Below are 25,106 nucleotides of genomic sequence, written 5' to 3'. Positions count from 1 at the left end.
TAACGTGCTGTGGCCCCCTTTGCCTGGCAAAGCAATAAAACTATTCTTTTCTGCTTCACCCCAAACTCTGTCTCTGAGATATAATTCGATGTCTGGGTATAGAGGCTGGATTTGGCTTCACTTGGGCAAGTACTAATGGGGCTCCTGTCCCTCGCCCTCAGTGCCGCTCCCGGTCCACCTTTCCCAGACCTGTCTCCCTCACCTTTCCCAGGGACTCTCTCTCCCTTTCCAAGCTCCTGAGGATGGGGTGAGCAGCATGAGCTGGGCCAAGATGGTGATGGAGAGTGGAGAGGAGAGCCCCGTGCGCGGATGACCCAAATGGCTTCTCTTCGTGGTAGATGTGAAAGCTAACATGAGCCTAAGTTGTCCAAATCAAGATTACCTGGCACGGGGCCTGATGGAGCGCAGGACATCTCTTGAGTGTCTTCTTTATCTTTTATTTGGGGGATCAGGTTGTCACTGGACACTGAGCAGAGGAAGAAAAGGAATTTCAGATCCGAGGACCCAAGAGCAGGAACCAGAAGTGGGAGGAACAAGAACAATCTATTCCAGCAGGTAACAATGATGGGCCAACCAAACACCAAGGTCCCTTGAGGGTGGGGTAGAGGGGACAGGGAACAATTATTTCCTTTCTTTCTTTCTTTCTTTTTCTTTTTTTCTTTCTTGGCTGTGTTGTGTGGCTTGCGGAATCTTAGTTCCCCCAAAAGGGATCGAACCTGGGCCCACTGCAGTGAAAGTGCCAAGTCTTAACCACTGGACGGCCAGGGAATTCCCCAATCATTTCCTTTCAATCAGTCACTTACTAATTTAATAACACAGACACTTTTTTTTTTCCTTTGAAAATCTAGAGGATGGACTCTTTCATTGTTACTGGCTTCTGGTTATGCTAACCTTATTTGGATGGTACTTTTTAGATGGGTGGAGAAAACATCCGGACCAAACAGGGCCCTTTATTCTCGGTATTGGAGAGCTCAGAACCCATGATACCATTTTTGACAGCGGCCAATAATATTCCACATTTACATTTAATGTAATCAAAGTCCTTTATCCTGATGGTTGGGGGAGATAAATGACACAATTTTAGAAGCTAATCAGGTCCAGCAACCTTTAAACATTTTATCATCTTTTCTAATAATTTTGATAACCTCCCAACCATATAAAAATGAATATGGTTGAAACTGAAAGGTCCCTGTAATCAGAGGGTGAGCAGTCGGTAAGCACCGAGGGTGGGTGTGTTGCACAAGTTACTTTCCAGTTCAGAACAGTGTGTTTTGAGTGTTGGTTTGACAGGGCTCTTGGACGTGATAGCATCTAAGTGGCTGTGATGGCATCCCTGACAAGAGGTCCTGAGCCGTGCGTCGGCCCCCGTCTCGTTTTTCTCCTTGTCACTCCCAGTTCTTTTTCCTGGGGCTCCTGCCACAGCCCTCTTGGCTTGTAGGTGTGTGTCCTCCCTTCACAGCCACCTTGAGCTGGGCAAGTCGGCCCCAAGCAACACTGCCTGAACAGGAATGGGGTAGCTTGGGCGTCTCTTGTGAATTTTCATCACTTATTTGGGATATCAAGTTGTCATTGGTCATTGAAGACAAGAAGAAAAATCACAGGTTACAGGGACAGGGTGTCAGGGAGGAGAGTGGAAAAAATGTCAGGGGCAGGCAGAGTACCAAGGGCCAAAGGGCAGAGGGTTGGGCTGTTCAAGGGGTGGGAAGCAGGTGTTCTGGGTTCTGGGGCTTACCCAGGCCCCTGGCAGTGCCCACATCCTTCTTGGAAAGAGCTGTGTATGGTGGTGCATGCATGGGAAGGAGTAGATCAAAAAGACAGGACCCTGAGGTTCTAGGGCCACAGGCACCCTAGGCTGGGGCTGCACAGGTGTTGGACAGGGTCTGTTTCTCACCTGGAGTGAGCCTTCCTTCCTGGATGATTCCGGGGAGAGCCACGGTGAGGTCAGCAGGGCTGGGATGCTCGTGCAGGATCTCAGCGCTGGGCTGGGCAGGTGCTCCGGGCTCGCTGACACTGGGTGAGCAGGGTGGGCGGCTCGATGGGGGGTGTTGGCAGGTGGGCGGCGGCAGCAGTGCCCTGACGGAGCTCCTTCCTGCTGGGTTGGCTGCGGCTTCGAGAGGAATCGTTGTGATTCTGCCCCACCCTCCGTTGGAAGTGACAACTGGGATTGGTGAAGGATCACACATTAGTACCTCGGAATTATTTGGAGAAGGGGATATCTTTATACTTGACATTCAATAGGACAAGGGCGTGGAGTCTTTCACTCTCTCACAGGTGCGCAGAACTGAGTCATCATCATCATCGACCATTTGTGGCCCCTTTAGATTCTCTTTCTTCAATTTGAACATTTAGTGCTATAACACCTGCTTCTAACCTCTGATCTCATACCAAAGTGGTTTCACACATGAAGTTGAGATTGACTTTGTACCCAGGGATTTATTTTCTTTAGTTTTGGCTTCAGAATTTAGACAATTACGTACAATGCTATAATGTTAAATGTCATCCTTGTTTTAAGAAATAAATATCTCATACCTCCCTGGAGCAAATAAGAGACAATATAAATTCCTTCACACAGTGTATTAGGACCTCTATATTCTGGTTTCTGCTCATTTCTGCAGACTCGGTTTCCATGTCTTCTCACCTTGCACCCTGTGATCTGGCCACACCAAACTTCTCTCCCATCCCCAATACCCCAGGCCCTGGGCTTTCTGCATGCCATTCCCCTGCAAGGCCAGGGTCGGGTTTCTTTTATGATTCTAGTCTATTTATTTCAGAAGTAAAGTTGTCTCAACCAGTGAACAAAAAGAGGAAAGTAAGGCCAGATTTTGGAGAGGGTCCCAGAGCAATATCGCAGAGTTGGATCCAGAAAGATGCTGGAGCTCAGCCAGGCCAGGGCTGTGGGGTGGGTTGGAGGTACATATCAGTGTGTGGGTCCCTCTGACTCTTAGATTTACTTAGCCTGGCCTTTGAGCACATATTTCTCCCAGCACTGCCCTGATCCTGCCAAGAGCTCAGGCCCACGTGCAGCTGTGCCTGCCTGGGGGAGGACTCTTCTCTTTTGCTGCTGCTTTAGCTCAAGGAATCATTTCTCCCTTTGAGGAGGAGCCTCTTAATGGGAAAATATCAAAGACCAGATGAAGCCGTCAACAGGCTAGCCGCCACATAGCCATATCTCCCACTGCCACTAATAAGAATGTCACAATTCAGTGTGATCTCCTGGTCCTTCCCTTGTTGTTCTCAGATAAATGAACCACGTACTTTGACTCAACTAAGTGATTTTACTGCCTGCTCCTCCTACTCTTGCTACTTTCTTCCCAGCAATGTCACTGCGCTTTTTATACTCCTTTACTTATTCAGCTCTTTCTCTTTCCTCAAGGAACTTCATTCTCTACTTCTTTCTCATACTCTCTCTTTCTATCTCTGTGTCCACAGTTCCCCTTCCTTCCTCTTTAGCTACCTTTCTTCCCTCCTCTAGCTTTACAATCTGTCCTCCAGCTGTCCTAGTTTAAACTAGTGATCATAATCTTGGAACCTGGTATTAGGAGACCCAAGTAGGACTCTTGGCTCTGCACTTAACAGACAAGTAACTTTGGGGAAGTTCTTCTGAGCCTTAATTTCCTTATGTGTCGTATGGGGATAATAATGACTTCATTGGATTGTTCTAAAGATGACATAAGATGATCATATAAAGTGCCTGGGATAATGCCTGGCACATAGTAAGCACTCAGAAAACAAACAAAACCCAAACCAAACCAAACCAAAACAAACCAACAACAAGGACCTACTGTGTAGCACAGGGAACTATACTCAATATCTTACAACAATCTATAATGGAAAAGAATCTGAAAAAGAACATATATATATATATATATATATATATATATATATATATCTCTGAGTCACTTTGCTGTACACCTGGGGCTAACACAACATTGTATATCAACCATACTTCAAAAAAAAAGATACTTATTATTATCCATCTCTATCCATTTCTCTTCCTCTCTAGCTCTCCGTGTCCTTCTGCCAGACTTGGTCTCTGTCACTTTATGCATCCCCTTCCCTAGAGACTGTCCAGTATGCTAAATTGTACAATTTCCCCCCAACTCATAGAACAGGTAAGACAGAAATGTTTGTGTCTTCTAGAAATTCATCTTAAAGAACCAGGGCCAGGGGCTGCTTTTCCTGTCCCACTCGTGAGAGAGAACGGTCCATCTCTTCCCAAAGAGAAAGTGGGCAGTTCAAGTGCATGTTCCACAAGGCAGAAAACCAGCCCAAACTTTTAGCGTAGCAACTTCTATCATGTTTCTATAGCCCCAAAGTTATTCCAGAAGCCTCATACCCCTTTTGAAGCTCTTGAGGGTCGTCATCAAGTTGGGGTATTCACTCAGGTTTATTTGGCTGAACAACGTCTCCAGAAATGACAGACTAAACGTATTCTCCAGTTGAGTGAGGATGTTGTACACGACCCTGGATAAAGGGACCATATTTCTACAGGCTTCCAGAGATTCCTTTAAAAGCGAAGTAAAGGATTATTATAAATGATTATAACATGGAATGGAGATTTAGTACACACTTGTGGTTTTCTAAGCTGTAAGAAAGTGATTCTGCTCTCTTAAGAAGGAATTTAGTGCAAAATGTCAATAGTAAAATTCTCTGACATAGAGAAATCACAGTTCCACAGGTTTACTTTTGGAGCTTCATATATATATGGATGGTCACAGGAATTCAGCATTCTTGAAAATAAGGCTCTTGTGAACCTTATTTTAGGTATACTTGAGGGAAGAGAGAAATGTTAAGGAAGGAAAGTGGAGTCAAAGGCTGCTACTGTGTAATTCTCCAAGGCTTTGGGCAGGACTCTTCAGCAATGGACCTAAGAGTTGGTCACAGGTGGCAATTCTGTGGATTGCTTGTTAGCCTCTGCTCTCTCTTTCCTTCTCTCTTGGACTTGAAGTGGCCTAAATGGGAAATCAGAGAAGTCCTCCTGATGAGAGGTTGGCCAAAAGGAGAAACATGGCAGGAGAGAATCAACTACAAAATACTTACTGAGAAATGACTAGGCTCCGTGAGCTCATCCTAGGGTACCTAGCAACAGATAAGACCAGCATGGTGCTACCCATGTTGGGGGAGAGGCACTGTCAGGTGGAGAAGATGGGCATTAAATAATAAACACAAATTTAAAAAATACTCAATTCCTATTGATAGCAGTGTTATGAAGGGAAAGCATGGATTGTTATGGGGAAGAATAATGAGGGGGTCTTAATTAGATGAGTGGGCCAAGGACCCTCTCTGAGGAGTGACATCTGAGTTATGATATGAAAAAGGGTTGGATCCAAACAGGCCAAGACTGGGGGAAGATTGTTCTACCAGTGCTAGCACTTTTCTGGGCTTGGGGCTCAGGAAACGCTTTAAACAACCAAAATTATATGAAAAGAGTGCCATTTTTGTCCACATAGCCATATCTCCCACTGCCTGTCTTGCTTCCCATCAGAATGGACTGTGGGTCACAAGCTCTTAAGCGTTGAGATGGTACCCTTAGTGGGTTGAATGGTGCCTCCTCATATCCAAAGATATGTCCGCTTGAAACCTTGAAAGTGACCTTATTTGGAAAAAGGGTCTTTGCAGATGTAATTAAGGATCTTGAGATGAGACCATCCTGGATTACGGTGGGCCCTAAATCACAGTGACGAGTGTCCTTGTAAGGGAAGAGAAAGGGAGAAGACACAGAGAGGAGAAGGCAGTGTAGAGATGGAAACAGTGAGTTAAGTGACGTTTCTGTGAGCCAGGTTTACCACGGATTGCTGGTACCACCAGAACACAGGAGAAAATCTCGAGAAGGAATCAACCCAGTCAACACCTTGAGTTTGGACTTCTAGCCTCCAGAACTGTGAGAGAACACATTTCCTTGTTTTAAGCCATCTGGTGTGAGGTCACCTACCCTGGACACCTTCTTTCCCTGGTAATGACCATTTTTGTCTGGAACTTCCAAATTCTAAAAGCCCCGGGGTCTTGTGGTTTGAGACCTCAATGATCCGGCATTCTTGGTGGGGGCTGGGTTGCCATGGCAAAGCGGTCAATGTGACTTACCTGGTACAGTCTCTCGGTGATGAAGAAGTTGTCTCGGAGACCTTCGAAGAAGGGAAATGCCTTGTTTATGGCATAAGCAATCTCCAGCTTCTGATGTATAAAGTGCTGTAGAAGAACCTCCTTCAAGGTCCTGGTCATGGTGAATCTCCTACGGAAGAGGCACAAGAGGAAAAGAGAAGCAAAGACTAAGGAGTTAGGGGAGCCGCTCTCCGTGTTGTACAGCATCTCGAGACAGGCATCCTGGTCCCAACGGCATCCCTTAGCCGTCTGAAAAGCCACATCTGCCAAAAAGACTCATGGGTATAGGAAGCAGTGACAATGCCCAGCAACAATAGAAGCTGAAAGTGACCCACAATGTGACATTGAAATCCCAAAGGGGCTGCTGGTACTAAATAGAGCTACTATGTACCGTGAGCTTCCTGTATGCCAGACTGTGTACTAAGGGTTTCACATGCAGTAACTTATTTGATCTTCACAAAACCCTTTCAGTCTGGATTGCACCTATTTATATTGTCAAGGACGCTGAGACAGAGAGAGGTTTAATAACTCGCCCTAAGTTGCAAAACTTGGAAGTGGTAGAGAGGGACGAATTCCAATTTTCTGGCTCCAGGTGTGTAGTCTTAAATACTATGGTCTGTGGCTACACTGAGCTGAGTTAACCAAGATTGCCGGGACTCAGTTTAAGTATACACTAGCAATGCTCACACAAAAGGGAACGCTCAAAGACGAGTAGGAAGATGGAAACCTGATAATATTTAGAAACTTTATTAAACCACCTACAATCTCTGACACGCAAACAGGCCTGACATAAATAAGAACACGAAGGATGTGAAAGGCATGATTAGCAAAGGTGACTTGACTGATTTATTTTATGTGTCAATTTCACATCTCAGAACAGACATGTCTTTTCCCGTGCCCATGCGACATTACAATATTTGACCATTGGTAGGCCATGAGAAAATATTGGTAAGTTATAACAGGAAGAAAATGTACCTATGATATTCTTGACAAATTGTCAAGAAAAGGGAGTCACTGACAAAAACTTCGATCACCTAGAGATTTCTTTAAAAACAAAACAAACATGGATTCCATTTTTCCAACTTCACCTTGTGTCAAAGAAAAAGTTGAACTGTTAATTAATGACTATTTCTAGGGATTTAATCCCAGTGGCAGATTGAGCGACCCTGTCTCTTTCTCCTCATTCCCAAATAGTTAAGGTTAACAGGAAAAAATATACATTGTATAAAACAATCATTCCACAACAGTACTAGAAAACAAGAGACGATGCCACAGGGGATCTAGAATTGTGATGAAATCCTAGAAGATAGAGAACAGATGGGAAAGAAATCTACCGTTCACCATCTGCATAGGGGAAGGATATTGCAAAGATCAGCACAGAGCCAGAAAACACCAGAATGATCACATGCTAAGAAGAGGAAGGGGCCCTGGATGACTAATTATACTACAGCATTCAGAATAGAACATCCTCCATAACCCTCATTCTTCATCTGTTATGATTGCCAAGGATGAACATGAAGCACAGAGAGGTTAGGCAACTAGCCCAAGGTATTTGGTGGCAAGGCAGAGCTCACCTGACCAAAGTCCCATTTCTCACTAGTGCATTTTACCGTGTCTCATATATGAGCATTCAGGTTTGTATTATGTAAAGGGGTCTGAAAAATGAATAGGCAAAGACAAACATTCAGTGCAAAAGACATAAACAGGCAACTGAGTCAAATGCACAATTAATATGTAAAAAACATGGTAACTCACTAGTAGTCGGAACAGTGCAAACAAAAATAATTTAATAACGTTTGCCTATCAAATTAGTCAGGATAAAAATAATAGCAATAATCATAGACAGTCCTGGTGAAGATGTAAATAGGTCCAAACTTTCTGGAGGTTAACTTAGTAATCGGTACCAAATACCCTAAAATATGTATTCCCTTGAGTTCTAAATTCCACTTCTGGGAATTTATTTCAAGAAAATTATCATGAATGTGCTTAAAGAAAAGATATTAAAAAGTTAATACACTCTAGAGGAAATTAAATGTACTCTCCTTATTTTCTCTGTTCCACTAGCTTCCCAACTACCTCTAGTCACTTGTACAATGAATAACGGATGAGTTGCCCTTTGGGGGCAGAGTGCAGGATCACTCTGCATGGACAAGGAAGGTACAGAGCAAATCTCAAGTTCCATCCACAATAACAGGCTAGAGTTTAGGGAAAAAAGAACCGAACTGTGTGTTTGCTCCCCCTCTTCATCCGTCTTCTTTTTAAGTCTCCTATTAAATTCCATATCCCCTCTCTACCTCTTTGGAAACCATTATTTTACAAAGAAAGAGCCTCACAGTTTAAACTGTTGAGTTTCACCCTGCAGCTGCTGCCAGGGTCTTAACTGTAAAAGCCAGTCACCAAAAGTGAATAAAGCAGCCGAGACGAAAACCCACCTGGACGCTGAGATTGCTCCCTGTTCCTGCCCCCTGCTGGGTCCAGGGGCTGGCCGGGGATGGCTCCTGGGAGACTGAGAGAAGGGCAGGGAGATACCAGTGGACGAAACAGGAAGTCTGTGCTTTTCCACACACGGTGAGGGCCGGGCTTCCGAGGAAAGGAAAGTGAAAGTAATTGGGCGGAGCGAGCAGAGCTAAAGACAAGGCCGCCCGCAGTGCCTGCAGCCTCCCTCCACCTCCGGAAACTCGTGAGATTCCCAGGGCATTTGGGGGTCGGGGGCGGGGGTTGCTGCCTATCGGGCCCATCCTGGGGAGGTGGGTACAAAGGGGAGGAGGCATAGGGTCCAGCCCCAGGGTCCCCGGGAACTGGGAATCCACCATCTATTGGCCTCCTTACCCACTTTTATTTCCCCAGGACCCGTCCTCCTTCTATACTTTTTGGGGTGATGAAAATGAACCTAAACTGAATTGTGGTGATGGTGATTGTTACACAACTGAATAAATTTACTAGAAATCATCAAACTTAAAAAAACAAACAAAAAGACAAAGGGGAGGTTTGGTGACTCAGAAATGCCTGTACTTTGTCAGGATAAAATGATTACCAAAGAAAATTGAAATCAAAGGAAACCTGAATATAAACTGATATCATGCAGTGGTAGGCAGCAGAACTCCAGGCAGGAAGGTGTGTCGGAGCCAGGCTGGCAGTTGGGAGCTGGAAATGTGTGGAAACTGGATCTAGGGCAGAACCAGGGCCAGGAGAAGACCCTAGGGCAGCCACTCCAGGGAAGCAGGGCATGCCCCCTCTATACATCCGATTGAAGATTTCTAATGTGTGTTGGCATGTAGGGTCTGTGAGAAACCCTTTAATGTAGAAATCTGTTTAACTTTATTTAAATCAATGACTCTCAAATGTATTCGGTCCATGGGTTCCCCCTCCAGGACACCTGTAAGGTATCCTATCCCTCAGAAAAAAAGATGGGAAACAACAGTTCTAGGGTCCAAGAATCCTTGAAACTAAGGCTAACCTACATCGGGCAAGAGCTCAATTTTATTGAAGTATAAAATGCATTCAACTTAAGTGTGCATGTTGATGAATTTTAACAAATGTATTGGGTTGTCCAAAGTGTTCATTCAGGTTTTTTCATAAAATCTTAAGGAAAAAGCCAAACGAAGTTTTCGGCTAACCTGATAATTACAACCACAATTAAGATATAGACCATTTCCATCACCCCAGAAAGTTCCCTTGTGCCCTTTGCAGGTAGCTTCCTCCCCAAGCCAGCGTCAGGCACTCACTGATCTATGATGTCTATGATTATCGCTCTTCTATGACTACAGATTTGTTTTGTTCTGTATTCAAGTTTTACATAAATGAAAACACACGGCATGCACTTTCTGATGTATGGCTTCTTTTGCTCATCATAATGTCTGATCACCAGGATGTCACCAACATAACTGATCCATGTGATGTTCTTTGAGAGGTCCAGGTGATACAGATCTCTTGGGACTAGGGTACCACAAAGGGTGGGTGAGTTCATATAACCGCAAGACAAAACTGTAAATGAATAATCTTATCTGTCAAGCGAGAAGGAAAATGGTTTCTGATCCTCCTTTTTAATCAGAATGGAAAAGAACACATTTGTCAAATCGATGGCCACATACCATGACCTGGGCTGAGGACCTTTCTGCCTGGACTGCCTATTTTCTGATCTCAGTCCTCCAGCCTTCTTATAAATTCTTTGAGCTACCCAATATACTTCTAAGAAATTGATTTTCTGTCTGAGTTAGTCTGAGTCAGTTTTGGTTACTTGTACCTCCAAATCCCAACTGATTAAAAAGTTGATAGCAGAGAGTGAATTGTGGGCAACAGATCTTCACAGAAATGTGATCCATCTGGGATGGGTTATGTGACCTGGTAGTGAGCATCCCACTAGCGCTCAAAGATGGGAGTTTGGTCGACTATGGCGAGTTAATAGCAAATTAACTCATAGCACTGGACTGTGATCAGGACTCTGCAATTCACACCTATATTCCAAGTGTCAGATCTCAGCACACTTAACGAAGTGGAAAGAAATTTTTCAGGTGGAAAGAAAGCACTGACTCGCCTTCAGAGATTATCACCTACTTGACCTAAATCTGGGTGGGAGAACAGAGCAAGGAGGCAGGTCAGAATCTTCTCATCCCTCAGGTCTTCCGGAACAAAAAGGAGACAACTCCCCCCCTCCATTAGGAGCCAGGGATCAACTGATGGTTCATCAGTGGGCTTGGTCCAGGCATCCCTGATCTTATCCCAGAGAGAATGATTCTCTAGTGAACACAGAGAAAAAAAGACAGTGGAAAACAGAAGCTACAGTTCCTATCGTTATCTGGGCTAATGCAGGATATTGCCAAGTAAGATTTTCTTGTAAATTTGACAGGAATACCCTGTAAGTCCTAGTCTTACCACCATCAGCTGAGGAACACCAAAGGCCTTGTGCTCATAAGCAAAGAAGCTGGCATATTTATGTCAGCTGGTCTAGTCTGTGTCAGGCCTTGTCGGGGACATTGTGCCCAACGGAGGCCCAAAGCTGGGAACAGTGGTGTCTAACGGAGACATAGCTTACTAGCCTCTTTGCCACCAAAGTGAGGGAGAGAGAGAGGCAGGCAGTCCCACGTGTGTGTAGCAGCTGGTAGGCACACGAACACTGCCCACTGGCCTCATCATGTGCTGGAATTTGGAATCTGTCCCAGCCAGATGTGTGTTCACTTTTTTGGGGGAAAGAGAACAGACACGGGCAGAAGGGTAGAAATCTTTTGTCCCCTCCACTTGGCAAACATATTTATGCAAATTTTCTAGCGCATCTATAATGAGCCAGAAGAAGACAGATTCAGTGGAACATACTTCCGAAACATACTACTTTGAGGCTTCCCAGCTCTCACCTACTTTGGCCCATGGCCCTGACCAAGACCTTGGATTCTACAGATACCTTGACTCCCGTTCATCTCTGATTTGACCCATTGTCCTGCCTGGATTTCTAGTCTTCTGGTTTTGTTTATTTATTTTATTTGTGCTTTGCTCCTATTTCTTTATCTTTCAACTTGATGCTGATGTAGTGTGTTTTTCTCAGTTGCTTCAAATCCTTTACAAAATGAGGGTTGGGTGTAAGTGAAAAAATTATGTACAAACATAAATGTAACACACTTGTTAGCTAGCATCATCACATGGTTCTTTAAGGTGTAGGTAGTCTCAGTTCCAAACTTTTCCCCATCTAATGAGAAGCCCGTCACTTTCTTTGAGATTCCTGTCACTATTTGGAGCTCAGTTTTTTTCCCAAGCACTCCTGGCTACATTTGTAAAATGCCCACATATTCAAGAAAACTTAGACTTGCACATCAGGCTTCTCTGCCCAAACTTAGCACTTCCTTCTGGTTGTAGGAATTGGGAGGGTTCTTTCTGGCCTCTGGTTGCTTTCCAGAAATTTGAAGAATATTTTCCCCAGCATTTCGGCTCTCTCCAGTCCTGTGTCTGAACACTGGGTCTAACTCGTCCAGTCCAGGCTCACTACTGTGCTTGGCCAGCCCATGGGCCTAAGAGAAGATCTGAAATGTCTGCCTTTTTCATTTTTCGTCTCACAGTCACCTTGGCAAGACGCAGGAGCAAACGTGGCATTTTCTTCCTCCCCGTCGCCACTATGCCATGTCACCTCAAAGCAAATTTGATCTGTTTGAGTTCAAGAGACTTTCCTGCCCCCTTTCCTTTGCGGGAACAAGTGGTCCCCTCTCTTCCGTGGATGCCAGGAAATGGCCCTGCTCCTCCCCCCACCCCACCCCCCGGGGCTGAGAGTGGGCGGAGAGAAGACCAGCGTGTTGGTGCAGGCACATCACACAGTTCAGCTATTTCACTTTCCTTTTACCCTTTAGGAGCCGCACCCGAAGGATCCATCAGTGGGCAAACTTTCTTGTCAGAGCTCCTGGAAAGGACAGAGGCAGTGAAAATCTAATCAAGAGTGATCTTAGGCCAGCTCTGTGGCCTAAGGAGAAGATGGCAAGTACAGGTACCCCCATCAGCGGCAGGTTAGTCCTGGCCTCCTGTGTCCAGCATCTCTCCTAAGGCTGGCATCTACACTCATTATTTCTGTCTTCCCAGCCTCATTCTATAGATATAAACAGAATGGATGACAAATCAATAAACAGTGAGGAAGTAAGATTTCAAAAATTGCAGTGGATTAGCCAGCCGTTGCAGTGGAAACTTAAGGACACCCTGACTCACATCACCTTCTTTTCTTGTAACTGCCATGCAGCTGGGTGGGCACTGCTGGAATTCCCTGGTCCCTCTGGGGCTTGCTACAAGGCTGGATGATTCCTTGTGGCCTCTGAGCCCTCTCATTTCCCCCATAACCTCCTTGATCCCTACCTCCAAAGACAGGTCTGTAGGTAAGAGTCTTTTCAGAAAAATTTACATCCAAATCGAACTCCCAACTGTTGTAAAACCTTTTTCTAGTTTCTGGGTAGTGGGGGGACCAGTTTTGTCAGAGCCCATCTGTGTGGCCCTGAGTCTGAGAGTCAACTCAGGACCTCTGAACACCCAATAGGAGGAACTGAAAGTAGATGGGGCTCAACATGCATGAATGCAAACAGGCAGGGAGGGAGAAGGTGCTTTTTTCTATTCTGGGATGTATTACACATCTGGTTAGAGAAGGAGGGAAATTTGACTTTTAAAAAGAGAAGATGTTATTGTCAATCATCAATCATTACTGTTGGTAACAATTAAAACAATATTAAAATGTGTGAAAACTCCTCTAAGCTGGGGCTGTTTCTGGTGCTGGCTGGGCCCCAAGAAGGCAGTGGCATTGCTACTGGCAGCGGTGCAGCCTTGCAGGTCCTTAGCGCCCAGCACCCTTTCTGTTGGAGGCTGACAGTGCATCCCGCCTCTGCTACCCACCTGTACCTGAGAGATGGGAAGATGAGCCAGTGGAGCTCAAAGTCCAGCCAACCTTTGGCCTCCAGGCAGGAAAAGAAAGGCACTGAGAGGTGAGGGTGGGGTGATGCTGACCTCATGGAATGACTTAGGAGGTGTTACTTCTGCTTATATTTTCTGGAAGAGATTATAGTTGAAATGGTTTGGTAGAATTCACTTGTGATACCGTCTGGGCCTGGTACTTTCGTTTTTGGAGAGCTGTTAAGTTTTGATTCAATTCCTTTAATAGATATAGGCCTATTCAGATCATCTATCTCTCTGATCTATCTCTCTGTGTGAGTTTCGGCAGTTTGTTTCTTTTAAGGAATTTTATCAAATTTTATCTTTTATCAAATTTGTAGGGATAGAGTAGTCCATAGTATTATTTCTTTATTATTTTTTAATGTTCGTGGGACTAACAGTGATTGAATATTCGTGGGACCAATAGGGACTAAATTGGCGATTTCTGTCTTCTCTTTGTTTCTTTGTTAGCCTGGCTAGAAGTTTATCAATTTTATTGATTAAAAAAAATCAGCTTTGGGTTTCATTAATTTTTTTCCTAATGTTTTCCTGTTTTCAATTTTATTGATTATTACTCTAATTTTTATTATTTCCTTTCTTCTGCTTGAATTAGGCTTAAACTTCTCCTTCTTCTCTAGTTTCTTCAGAGGGAAGCTTAAATTATTGATTTAGATCTTTCTTCTGGTACATACATTTGAATGCTACACATTTCTCTCTAAGCACTTTTGTGCTGCATTCCATAAATTTTGTTAAACTGTGTTTTCATTTTAATTTAGTCCAAGTTATTTTTAGATTTCTCTTGAGACTTCTTCTCAAGTATGCTTGAGAAGAAGTATGCTGTTTAGTCTCAAAGTATTTTGGAATTTTCCAACTCTATTTGTTATTTCTACTTTAATTCCATTGTGGTCTGAGAACATAGTTTTTCTGATTTCTTTTCTTTTTAATTTGTTAAGATGAGTTTTACAGCTGAGAATGTGGTATATTTTGGTAAATATTCCACATGAACTTGAGTGGTGTGTATATTTTGTCATTGTTGAATAGAATAATCTATAAGTGTCAGTTAAATCAGATTAATTGATGGTGCTGTTCAGGTCACTGTGTTCTTACTGACTTTCTGCCTGCTTGTTCTACCAATTACTAAAAAAGGCGTATTGAATTCTCCAACAACAAGAATGGATTTGTCTATTTCGTCTTGTAGTTCTATCAATTCTTATCTCATGTACTTTGATGCTATTTTGTTAGTTGCCTACACTTTGAGGATTGCTGAATCTTCTTGGAGAAATTGACCCTTTATTTTTATACAATGCCCCTCTTTGTCTCTGACAATTTTCCTTGCTCTGAAGTCTTTCTCTGAAATTAATATAGCTACCACAACTTTCTTTTGATGAACGTTGTCATGGCATATCTTCAGCCCTTCACTTTTAACCTATCTGTGTTTTATATTTACAGTGGCTTTCTTAAAGACAACATATAGTTGGGTGTTTTTTTTTTCACTCTGTCAATTTCTGTCTTTTAATTGGTGTATTTAGACCATTCACATTTAAAGTGATTATTCATATGGTGAATTAAAATCTACCATATTTGTAACTGTTTTTTGTATTTTATAACTGTTTGTAACTGTTTTTTTATTTGTAACTGTTTTTTATTCATTGTACTTGCTTCTATTTTTTCTTCCTTTCTTTTCCTGCCTTTTGGTTTTAATTGAGCATTTTGTGACTCCATTTTCTCATCTTAGTATATTGATTATACTTCTTTTAAAGCATTTTATTGGTTTCCCCAGAGCTGGCAATATATATTTACAACTAGCCGTGTCCACTCTAAATTACAATATACTGCTTCATGGTCAGTGCATGCATCTTACAACAAAATGTCACCAGTTCCTTCCTCCTGTCCTTTTTAACACTGCTGTCTATCATTTCACTTATCCATTTACTATCAATCACATAGTTGTTCTTATCACTTTGAACAAACAGCTATTTCTTAGATCAACTTAGAATAGGAAAAAAATTTTTTAATTATTTATTCCTATTCCTTTATTCCATTTATTCCTTCTCAGATGCTCTTCCTTTCTTCATGTAGATATGAGTTTCTGACCCATATCATTTTTCTTCTGCCTGAAGAACTTCTTTTAACATTTCTTTCGTGGTAAATCTTCTGGCAATAAATTACCTCAGTTTTTGTTTGTTTGAGAAAACAGTGAACATGGTTAACCAGGTGCTGGCTCTGAATTCTTAATTTCAAAGGATATAAGAGTCCAGATTGGAGGGTTTTTTTTATTTATCACTTCAAATTTTTATCTACATTTTCTCTTGCATGGTTTCTGATGAGAAATCTGATGTAATTGTTATCCTTGTTTCTCCAAGGGTAAGGCTCCCTGACCCCTCTCCCCCTCTCTTCCTTGGGGGAGACATTTTCTCTTTGACTTTGGTTTTCTTCAGTTTGAATATGAAATGACTCATAGATACTTGGTATTTATCTAGTTTGGTGTTTGCTGAGGTTTTTCAATCTGTAGTTTGTTGTCTGTTATTAATTTTGGAAAATTTTTGGCCATTACTACTTCCAATATTTCCTCTGTTCTCTTTTCTCTTTCTTCTCCTTCTGGTATTCCACTTATGTATATCTGTTCTTTTTGGTATTCTTGGATATTGTGTTCTGTTGTGTTTTTTTCTCCTTATACTTTTTCTCTTCGTATTTTAAGTAATTTCTATTGACATATCTTCAACTCATTGATTCTTCCTTCAGCCATGTCTAATCTACTGATAAGCCCATCAAAGGCATTCTCCATTTCTGTTGTAGTGTTTTTGATTTCTAGCATTTCCCTTTTCATTATTTCTTTGAGTTTCCATCTTTTTCCTTACTTAGCCGTATGTTCTTGCATGTTCTGCTTTTGCCATTAGAGCCCTTAACATATTAATTAATCATAGTTATTCTAAATTCCTGTCTGATAATTTGAAAACCTGTCATATCTGAGTCTGGTTTTGATGACTGCTTTGTCTCTCAGACTGTTTTTTGTCTTTTGGTATGCCTTGTAATTTTTTTGAAAGCCAGATGTGATGTATCAGATAATAGAAACTGAGGCAAATGAATGTTTACTGTGAAGTTTTATGTTAACCTGGTTAGGAGATGGGCCATGTTTAATGTTTTTTCTGGCTTTAGGTGACAGAGGCTTCAAATTCCTCTAGTGTTCTCATTTTGTGTCCCCTATTTTCTTTGGATTTCCCTAAGAGCTCATTAAATAGAGCCTTGCAGCTCTTTCAGCTGTAATCCTCAATTATTATACTGGAGCCCTATTGATGTAGTGGTAGGGTACTAGGGAGAGAAAGCATGCTTTAATCTTATGATTAAATCTCAATCTTGTAGTGGAACTGTGTTCCTGGACTGTAAATTTCAGAATGATTTCTTAGCTATTTCCCCTTCCCTCACCCCATTAAATGAGACAGAGCCTAGAAGGAGCTGGATTTTGGTAACTGACCTTCCCCTAGTTCAGATAAGGCTTGGGCAAAGTGCTTTCCTCTAGAGAGTAGACCGTTGTTATGGAGAATGCTCTGGGCTGTTTAAAAAAGTTTCCTTTTCCCCTCTCCCTCTGCCAGAGCAGAGGATTTTTCTTGGCTCTTCACCATGAGTACCTGGTGGGGTTCCTGGAAGTAAAACCCACAAAAGATTGGGGGCTCTCCTAAGCCAGTGGTCCCTAGGAGTTTCTCATTCCCATGTAAGTCTACACTCAGCCTCCAGCAAGTCATCAAACTTACCATTTAAGGGTTCCTTTGGTCTATGGCTCTAGTGGCTTCCATTCCAGGTAGCTGATCTCATCTGTGATTCTCCGGACTTGTCTATCAATCCAGTTTTTAGGGTGACAGTTTGACTTATGGCCTCAATTTTCCTGTACATGCCTGAAATTCATTGATTTTCAGTTTTTTCAGCTTTTTTATTTTTGTAAGGATAGGAGTGATGACTTCCAAGGTCTTTGCAATGTTAGAGCTGAAGCCAAAAATGAACTTTTTAAACCACTGCAAGTTAGATTTGTTTCTTAAAACAAAATTTTTGTTTTAAAATTTTGATTTATAGTAATATCGTCTTATAGCTAGAACATGTACCTATTCAATTTTTCTTTATTATTTAGATCAATTCAGGGTATGTTCTTGTGTTTAAGACCAAGTTATTAATACATATTTTTGCAATTTTTAAAACTTATATCCCATATATTTTTTTAAATATACTTGAGGAGTTAAAAATTGAAAGTGAAATTTTGTAACGACCATGAAAGATTTGTCTATTAGCAGTCTTAAATGTTGTTATTAAAATACATATATTGTGAATTTTGCTTTCTATCTTGTTTGCCTTTGTCTAACGTCACTTGCCCATTTTTTGACTTTTAACATTTTTAATGTCACTTTGTTTTTTGTGTGTCTTTGGTAGTTAGACTCTATTTGTACTTTATTTCATTCATACTCTAAGATAGTAATTTAATCTGTTTTTTTTTTTTTTTTTTTTGCGGTACGCGGGCCTCCCACTGTTGTGGCCTCTCCCGTTGCGGAGCACAGGCTCCGGACGTGCAGGCTCAGCGGCCGTGGCTCATGGGCCCAGCTGCTCTGCGGCACGTGGGATCCTCCCGGACCGAGGCACGAACCCGCGCCCCCTGCATCGGCAGGCGGACGCCCAACCACTGCACCACCAGGGAAGCATTAATCTGTTTTAAATGACATATATCTTTTGCTTATAAATTTTGGGGGCACTTTTAATATCTAATGTCTCTTTGTTTTCTCTGTTTAAGAAAAACAGTATGTTTTCTTTACTTTTATTCTTTTGTCAGATTTATAGTCTCATTTTGACTCTATTTGTTACCCTTATGATTTCTAATTAATTCTCAAATATATATTGGGTTGGCCAAAAATTTCATTTGGGTTTTTCCATGAGATGTTATAGAAAAACCCGAATGAACTTTTTGGCCAACCCAATATTTCTCTGATTGATAGCATCAAATGTGAAACCATGCCATTTGAGTTTAGCATCTTTGAAATAAATCATTTAACTCAGTTTTTTAACTTGCCCAGATTGTTAAGATTTTTAATATACTCTGAAGTTTTAGATTAAGATTACTATACTTTTACTACTGCATACAGTATATATCCTCTTTCTAGAACAAGGCTTCTCAAATTTTTGATTATAGGACCCCTCTACATTTTTGAATATTATTGAGAATCCAAAGAGCTAGTTTTTGTTAATGTAGGTTATACCTATTACTATCTACCATATTAGAAAGTTGAACTTTGAACACTTAAATATATTTATTTAATCATTTTAAAATAATACTAATAATGAACTCACTACCTGCTAACATAAATGACCTATTTTATGAAAAATAACTGTCTTCTAAAATAAACTAAATTAGTGAGATTAGCCACCCTTCATATTTTTGCAAATCTCTTTAATAGCTAGTTCTGTAGAAGACAGCTGGTTTCTCCTATCTGCTTCTGCATTCAATCTACTGTGATACCACAGGCCGTGTATTCTCTGGAAAAATTCACTATACATTTGTAAGAGTATGAGAGAGAAAAAGGGTAAATAACATCTTAGTATTATATGAAAACAGTTTTGACTTTGAGGACACCTGAAAGGGTCTTGCACAAAATCCCAGGGTCCCCAGACCATACTTTGAGAATCACTGTTCTAAAATAATTTTTGAGATGTACTTTTTTTTCTCAAATGAAATTTACAATTTTTAGATGTCAATATTTTTTTCATAGACCTTTATTGGAGTGTAATTGCTTTACAATACTGTGTTAGCTTCTGTTGTACAACAAAGTGAATCAGCCATATGCATACACATATCCCCATATCCCCTCCCTCTTGAGCCTCCCTTCCACCCTCCCTATCCCACCCCTCTAGGTCATCGCAAAGCACCGAGCTGATCTCCCTGCTATGCTGCTGCTTCCCACTAGCACTCTATTTTACATTCAGTAGTGTTTATATGTCGATGCTACTGTCACTTCCCCCCAGCTTCCCCCTCCGCGCCCACCCCCCGTGTCCTCAAGTCCATTCTCTATGTCTAAGACGTCAGTATGTTAACTGGGTTTAATGGTGCCTTCCACTTCTTTCATTGATATAACAGAACTTTGCTGGTATTGATTTCCTGATTCTCTTATTATAGGGTATCAGCAAATAATTTGTTCCAGACAGTGTGTCAGTAAGAATGGGGTAGATTATTCTATTGGAACAAACATTTCTAAAATCTCAGTGGGTCACCGGCTGCTTAAGGGAACCCTCATCTTGGACTATCTCTAGCTGATGAACAGCCGCCATCTGAAATGACAGCCACTGTAGCAGAGAAACAGTGGGCATGGCTCACAGGTGCTGGCTCCAAATTCTTCTGCCAAAGCTACACCCATCAGCCCAAGGAGGCAGGAAGGTGCAACCCTACCTTTGTCCAGAAGTAAAGAAAATAGAGCATTGAAAACCGTGTGACCAACACAGAGGGTGCATGAGTAAAATGTTTTCTGAGCCTCTGCACAGCTATTTTGCCTTCACACATGAATGATTGAACAGGGGGTGTATTTGTTAGGCATTTCCTTTTACTTCTGAATCTACATACACACTTGAATGACTGCTTTAGACATTTAAATGTTTCAAATTTACTTTTCATTTTTCCTTTGGATTTTTTCTTTTTTTCCAGCTATGTGCCGGGGAAATTCCCTTGTCTTTATCTTATGACCATTTTAGTTAAACTTTTGTTTGTTTGTTTGTTTTGTTTTGTTTTTTTGTGGTACGCAGGCCTCTCACTGTTGTGGCCTCTCCTGTTGCGGAGCACAGGCTCCGGACGCTCAGGCTCAGCGGCCATGGCTCACGGGCCCAGCCGCTCCGCGGCATGTGGGATCCTCCCAGACCAGGGCACGAACCCGTGTCCCCTGCATCGGCAGGCGGACTCTCAACCACTGTACCACCAGGGAAGCCCTGGTTAAACTTAAAAAAAAAAATTTTCAGCAATCACTTTAAATTTCCAGGCCCATTATCTTATTTTCCTGTTTTTTCTTCATGGCATCCTGGACATAATATCTTCTCCACTGTGTATGAAAATTGTTTTTTAGAAACTCTCTTCTGTTCCCCGTAGTATTTCTATTTGTTCTGGAGTCATTTTTGCTCTCTGCTCATCTTGGTTCTGCCCCTTTGTGCTGTTAGTTTCCACAGATATCTGTGGCCTGTTATTGTTTGTTCATTCTTAAGGGTGAGGCACTGATAAGCTAGCTTGGAACTGCATTTAATGAGATGGGCTTGAAAACCTGTAGCTTTGCTGGGTAAATCCCAAATGCCCAAAGGTGAAGACCTTTCTTCTGTGTCGTTTACATTTTTCTTAAGAGGAAACCTCTAGTTTCTTGCCTGGATGCAGGAGTTCTGTATGGTGGGGTCAGGAAAGAGTTGGGGAGCACATTGTTTTGTATTTTCTCCTTTCAAACAATCCCTCTCTTTTCATTCTTGCATCTTCTTCCCCACCTCCACTACCTCCCCAGGGGCCTGTAAGACACCCTGGGCCCCTCTGTGACCTCTAGGAGCATCCTCCACCAGCAGTAATGATGAATGCTCTGACCACTTTTTCTTTTCCAGACTTTGGTTTAAGTTTTTCATCCAATCCCCTTGTCTTTGTCATTGTGACTCTAATTTCTTTACTGTCATTTTAGAGCACTCTCCAGTGAGAGAGGGGGAAAGCACTTGTTTTCAATCAGCTATCTTTAAGCAAAAACTTTTTTTTCTTTTTTTTTTTTTTTTTTCACACATTACACTTCCCCCTCACCACATCCTCAAGTCCATTCTCTAGTAGGTCTGTGTCTTTATTCCTGTCTTACCCCTAGGTTCTTCATGACATTTTTTTTTCTTAGATTCCACATATATGTGTTAGCATACAGTATTTGTCTTTCTCTTTCTGACCCACTTCACTCTGCACGACAGACTCTAGGTCCATCCACCTCACTACAAATAACCCAACTTCGCTTCTTTTTATGGCTGAGTAATATTCCACCGTATACATTCACCACATCTTCCCCACCCATTCATCCGACGATGGACACCCGGGTTGCCCCCATCTCCTGGCCACTGTAAATAGAGCTGCAATGAACATTTTGGTACATGACTTTTTCTGAACTATGGCCTTCCCAGGGCACATGCCCAGTAGTGGGCAAAAACATTTTTTTAAGGAGTTCAGTGAAGGAATGGATTTTATTCTATCCTGATGCATATTTGGAGAATGGAAAGTTCCAATGACCCTTTTATGGTGGGATTAAAAAATGCTGAGTCTTTACAACTTTTAGAAATACAGAGAAGTTTATTAAGACATTATCAGAAGGGGGAACAATTTATCAAGTAAGAATCAGAATTATAAAGCTTTTTGAGTCTCTAAATTACTTCTCACAGGTGTGGTTATGTTTGAAATCCAGAGGTCTTCTATTTCTTCATGGATATAACACTTCCACAGGCAGGTTTAGATATAGAGCAACCTGTCCTAGTTTTGAATATTCACACAAGTCTCTATATTAGACCAAAGAAAAAGACATATTCTCAATATTAATTGAAACTTTATCAGAGGAGTGTCTTTGACCTAATTTTATGATGTGGAATGCCATTCCTGCCCCTGCAGTTACAGATGGGAGAGGTCTAGCTCCTTTACACCTTCCTGAGATTTATTCTACTTGTTATTAACTAAGAAGACTTGCAGTTCAGTGGTAGGTTCTGTAGTATTGTCTCAGTTTGTTTTTTTATTTCTTTGTCTGTAACTTATTTTTTTGTAATATGTATTCATCAGGGTTCTTCAGAGAAACAGAACCAATAGGCTGTGTGTGTGTGTGTGTGTGTGTGTGTGTGTGTGCATATATATAGAGAGAAAGAGATATTTATTGTAAGGAATTGGCTCACACATTAAGGGAGGCCAGCAGGTCCAAAGTCTGCTATGCACCAGCAGGCTAGAGACCCAGCAGAGTCTCTGAAAGCACTCAGCTGTAGAATTCCTTTCTACTCAGGGAGGCTGGTCTTTTTGTTTTATTCAGGCCTTCAGCTGATTGGATGAGACCCACCTACATTATGGAAGGCAAACTGCTTACTCAAAGTTCACCAATTTAAAATAAAATGTTAGTCTTATCCCCCAAACCCTCCATGTTGAGACATAAAATTAACCATCTGAGTATCATATAAATTCCTGTAAAGCTTTTACAATTTTAAAATTCAATGTTTTCCAAAGAGAGTTTGGATGAAAGTCTTTTTACAGTAGTTTTGATTAGCACAGGGTAAACTCTTTCACTTCTATGTACAAACCTTCCTTAAGCCCAGTGTATTCTTCTATTGCACCCTTGATTATTCTCTAAGTAAATAAATTCCATCTATTCTGGTCCTTGCACAAGAACATCATTTTACACATGTTGGTCCTCCATTGAGTGCCTATCATCGAAAAGAATGCAAATAACAAATGTTGGCTAGGATGTGGAGAAACGGGAACCCTCCTGCACAGTTGATGGGAATGTAATTGGTGCAACCACAGTGGAAAACAGCATGGAGGTTTCTCAAGAAACTAAAAATAGAACTACCATATGACCTTGCAATTCTACTCTTGGGTATATATCTGAAAAAAACAAAAACACCAATTCAAAAAGATACATGCACCCCAATGTTCCTAGAAGTATTATTTACAATTGCCAATACAAGGAAGCAACCTAAGTGTCCATCAACAGATGAACAGATAAAGAAGATATAATGTATATGTATACAATGGAATACTACTCAGCCATAAAAAATGAATGAAATTTTGCCAGTTGCCACAACACGGATGGACTTGGAGGGCGCTATACTAAGTGAAATAAGTCAGATAGAGAAAGACAAACACTGGATGATATCACTTATATGTGGAATGTAAAAAAATACAACCAACTAATGAATGTAACAAAAAAGAGGCAGACTCACAGATATAGAGAACAAACTAGTGGTTACCAGTGGGGAGAGAGGGGGAAGGGGGAATTTAGGGGTGACCGACTGGGAGATATAAACTATTGGGTGTAACATAGGCTACAGGGATATATTGTATAACACGGGGAATTATAGACAATATTTTGTCATAACTGTAAATGGAGTATAACCTTTAAAAATTGTATAAAAATATATGTAGTAAATATTCATGTAGAAAAAAGAATAGTCATTATAATATATAATTTTGTATATAAAAACATTCAGAAGCTGTAAAAAATAAATAAATAAAATAAAATCTTTTGACCTCCATGGGCCTCTCAGAAACTCAACGTCTACTTTCATATTGTGTCTTTGTTTCTCAGAATGATCACAGGGGACCAGAACCCAGAGGAGCAGAACCCAGAGGAGCAGTTTTTCTATGAGTTCATATTCAGGCTTTTCAAAGAAAATAAGGTGGAGATTGCAACTGCAATAACAAAGCCGTTTCCTTTCTTCATGGGCCTCCGAGATCGGGGCTTCATCCCTGAGCAGATGTATGAGGTAAGTGAGGAGAATTCCCTCATGATAACCTGCCAAATTTAGGATGCAATGAGCAGGCTAAAGATCCTCCTATGAACAGGGACGTTCGCCATCCTATAAGTTAGGAGGTGAGAGGAGAAGCAGCATCACAGACAACATCCCTTCTTCTGTAGTAAACAGGGGAGGCGCATGGCGATGGAGATGTGGCAACATTGGAATGGCGAGTAGGTAGGGAGCATCTTAGATATTTTGATACAATATGATAACAATAACAAAATTAAAGCAAATAAGTGAGTTGGGCAACATTTCATTACAAAGCCCTCTTATTTTACGCACTCGAACCTGAAGTGATTGAACTCATAGGGAAGTCGTGTCACGGTAGGATAAATTTGGAAGCAGACGCTTGCTGCTCACTCTCCAAATCGTTTCTTGCACTTTAGACATTTCCAGATACAGAATACAGGTAAAGGTTAACAATGGACCTTCCTGGGGATACTGAGGACAAGTCTTCTTTTTGTCTTTGTGAATTTTATTTGCCCTTTGGCAACGTTCACAGAAGGGGAGAGTGGTTACATGGTTTCCTGGAGGGAAGGGCAGTGGTTATTGTCTGGTCAACTAAATGGCCTCTCAGTACCAGTAAGGGCCACTCCTGAAGCATCCTGTCCAGGCTCTTAAAGCCCTCACACAACATTCTACTTTGAACCGACTTTTATTCTTCAAAATTGCTCTCTTAAGTGACCATCAATGTCAGAGAGGCAGGTTAACAAAATAAGAGTCTATTTTTATGATGGAGAATATTTTAGAAGTCATCCAAATATGTGTAACATTCTAATATTTCACCAGAGAACAATTAGTCTATTTATAATCCGAGTCTCCTATAACCCATACACTCAAAGCTACATAATTCACCATTCAATATTTTTAAGCATTTTCAAGAAGCTTGTACAAATCTGGTCCCAGTGGATAGAGTGGTGTATGATGCTCTCAGTGAACTGGAGAAGAAATTTGACAAGACAATTCTGGATGCCCTGTTCAGCAGAGCTAACCTGAAGGCCTATCCTGATTTACTTCATGTTTGCAGAAACTTCCAAAATGGTAATTACAACTTTCAACAACTTTTGGGGGTTCAAGTCCACTTCATTCACTGATTCATTCATTCACTC

The 25,106-nt window shown here is 41.4% G+C and overlaps 2 protein-coding genes across 13 annotated transcripts in view; one reads left to right on the top strand and one right to left on the bottom strand.

Annotated features, from left to right (window-relative positions):
* The window catches only part of SP110 (SP110 nuclear body protein), a 39,597-nt gene extending 30,928 nt beyond the window's left edge, over nucleotides 1-8,669 (bottom strand). For 9 of the 10 annotated variants that reach the window (XR_003435339.1, XM_027118868.1, XM_027118869.1 and 6 more), the window contains exons 1-5: nucleotides 8,532-8,669; nucleotides 6,082-6,229; nucleotides 4,337-4,505; nucleotides 1,892-2,158; nucleotides 383-466 (exon numbers count right to left, since the gene is read on the bottom strand). Coding sequence is in view for 9 of the 10 variants with exons in the window: in XM_027118868.1 (XP_026974669.1) it covers nucleotides 383-466; nucleotides 1,892-2,158; nucleotides 4,337-4,505; nucleotides 6,082-6,219 (658 nt within the window). In the remaining variant the exon portion in view is untranslated. Of the gene's footprint in view, nucleotides 1-382; nucleotides 467-1,891; nucleotides 2,159-4,336; nucleotides 4,506-5,040; nucleotides 5,107-6,081; nucleotides 6,230-8,531 lie in introns of those variants that run through there. The other variant, XM_027118928.1, reaches the window with a different exon arrangement.
* LOC113626943 (nuclear body protein SP140-like) lies at nucleotides 456-25,106 on the top strand. Of its 3 annotated transcripts, none has more exons than XM_027118981.1 (4): nucleotides 456-555; nucleotides 12,429-12,581; nucleotides 23,787-23,964; nucleotides 24,870-25,106. In XM_027118981.1, the coding sequence occupies exons 2-4, from the start codon at nucleotides 12,550-12,552 to the stop codon at nucleotides 25,089-25,091; spliced, it is 432 nt and encodes a 143-aa protein (XP_026974782.1). In that variant the 5' UTR covers nucleotides 456-555; nucleotides 12,429-12,549; the 3' UTR covers nucleotides 25,092-25,106. The 3 variants fall into 3 exon arrangements, with proteins under 3 accessions (XP_026974782.1, XP_026974772.1, XP_026974765.1); XM_027118971.1 differs by lacking the exon at nucleotides 456-555 and adding an exon at nucleotides 8,674-8,779; XM_027118964.1 differs by lacking the exon at nucleotides 456-555 and adding an exon at nucleotides 9,981-10,015.

Source organism: Aethalodelphis obliquidens, unplaced genomic scaffold (assembly GCF_003676395.1).
Source record: "Aethalodelphis obliquidens isolate GAN/ISIS:26980383/991018 unplaced genomic scaffold, ASM367639v1 scaffold2, whole genome shotgun sequence".
NCBI classification, from domain to species: Eukaryota; Metazoa; Chordata; class Mammalia; order Artiodactyla; family Delphinidae; genus Aethalodelphis; species Aethalodelphis obliquidens.
This window is presented reverse-complemented; position numbering and strand designations above follow the sequence as displayed.

What these genes read in the sequence shown, in the direction of transcription:
- LOC113626943 (XM_027118964.1), top strand. Translation starts at nt 9,996, where the DNA reads ATGTTCTTTGAGAGGTCCAG. An exon ending in GGTACCCCCATCAGCGGCAG is followed by an intron (nt 12,582 to 23,786) that starts GTTAGTCCTGGC and finishes TTTGTTTCTCAG; the next exon opens with AATGATCACAGGGGACCAGA. An exon ending in TCCCTGAGCAGATGTATGAG is followed by an intron (nt 23,965 to 24,869) that starts GTAAGTGAGGAG and finishes AATATTTTTAAG; the next exon opens with CATTTTCAAGAAGCTTGTAC.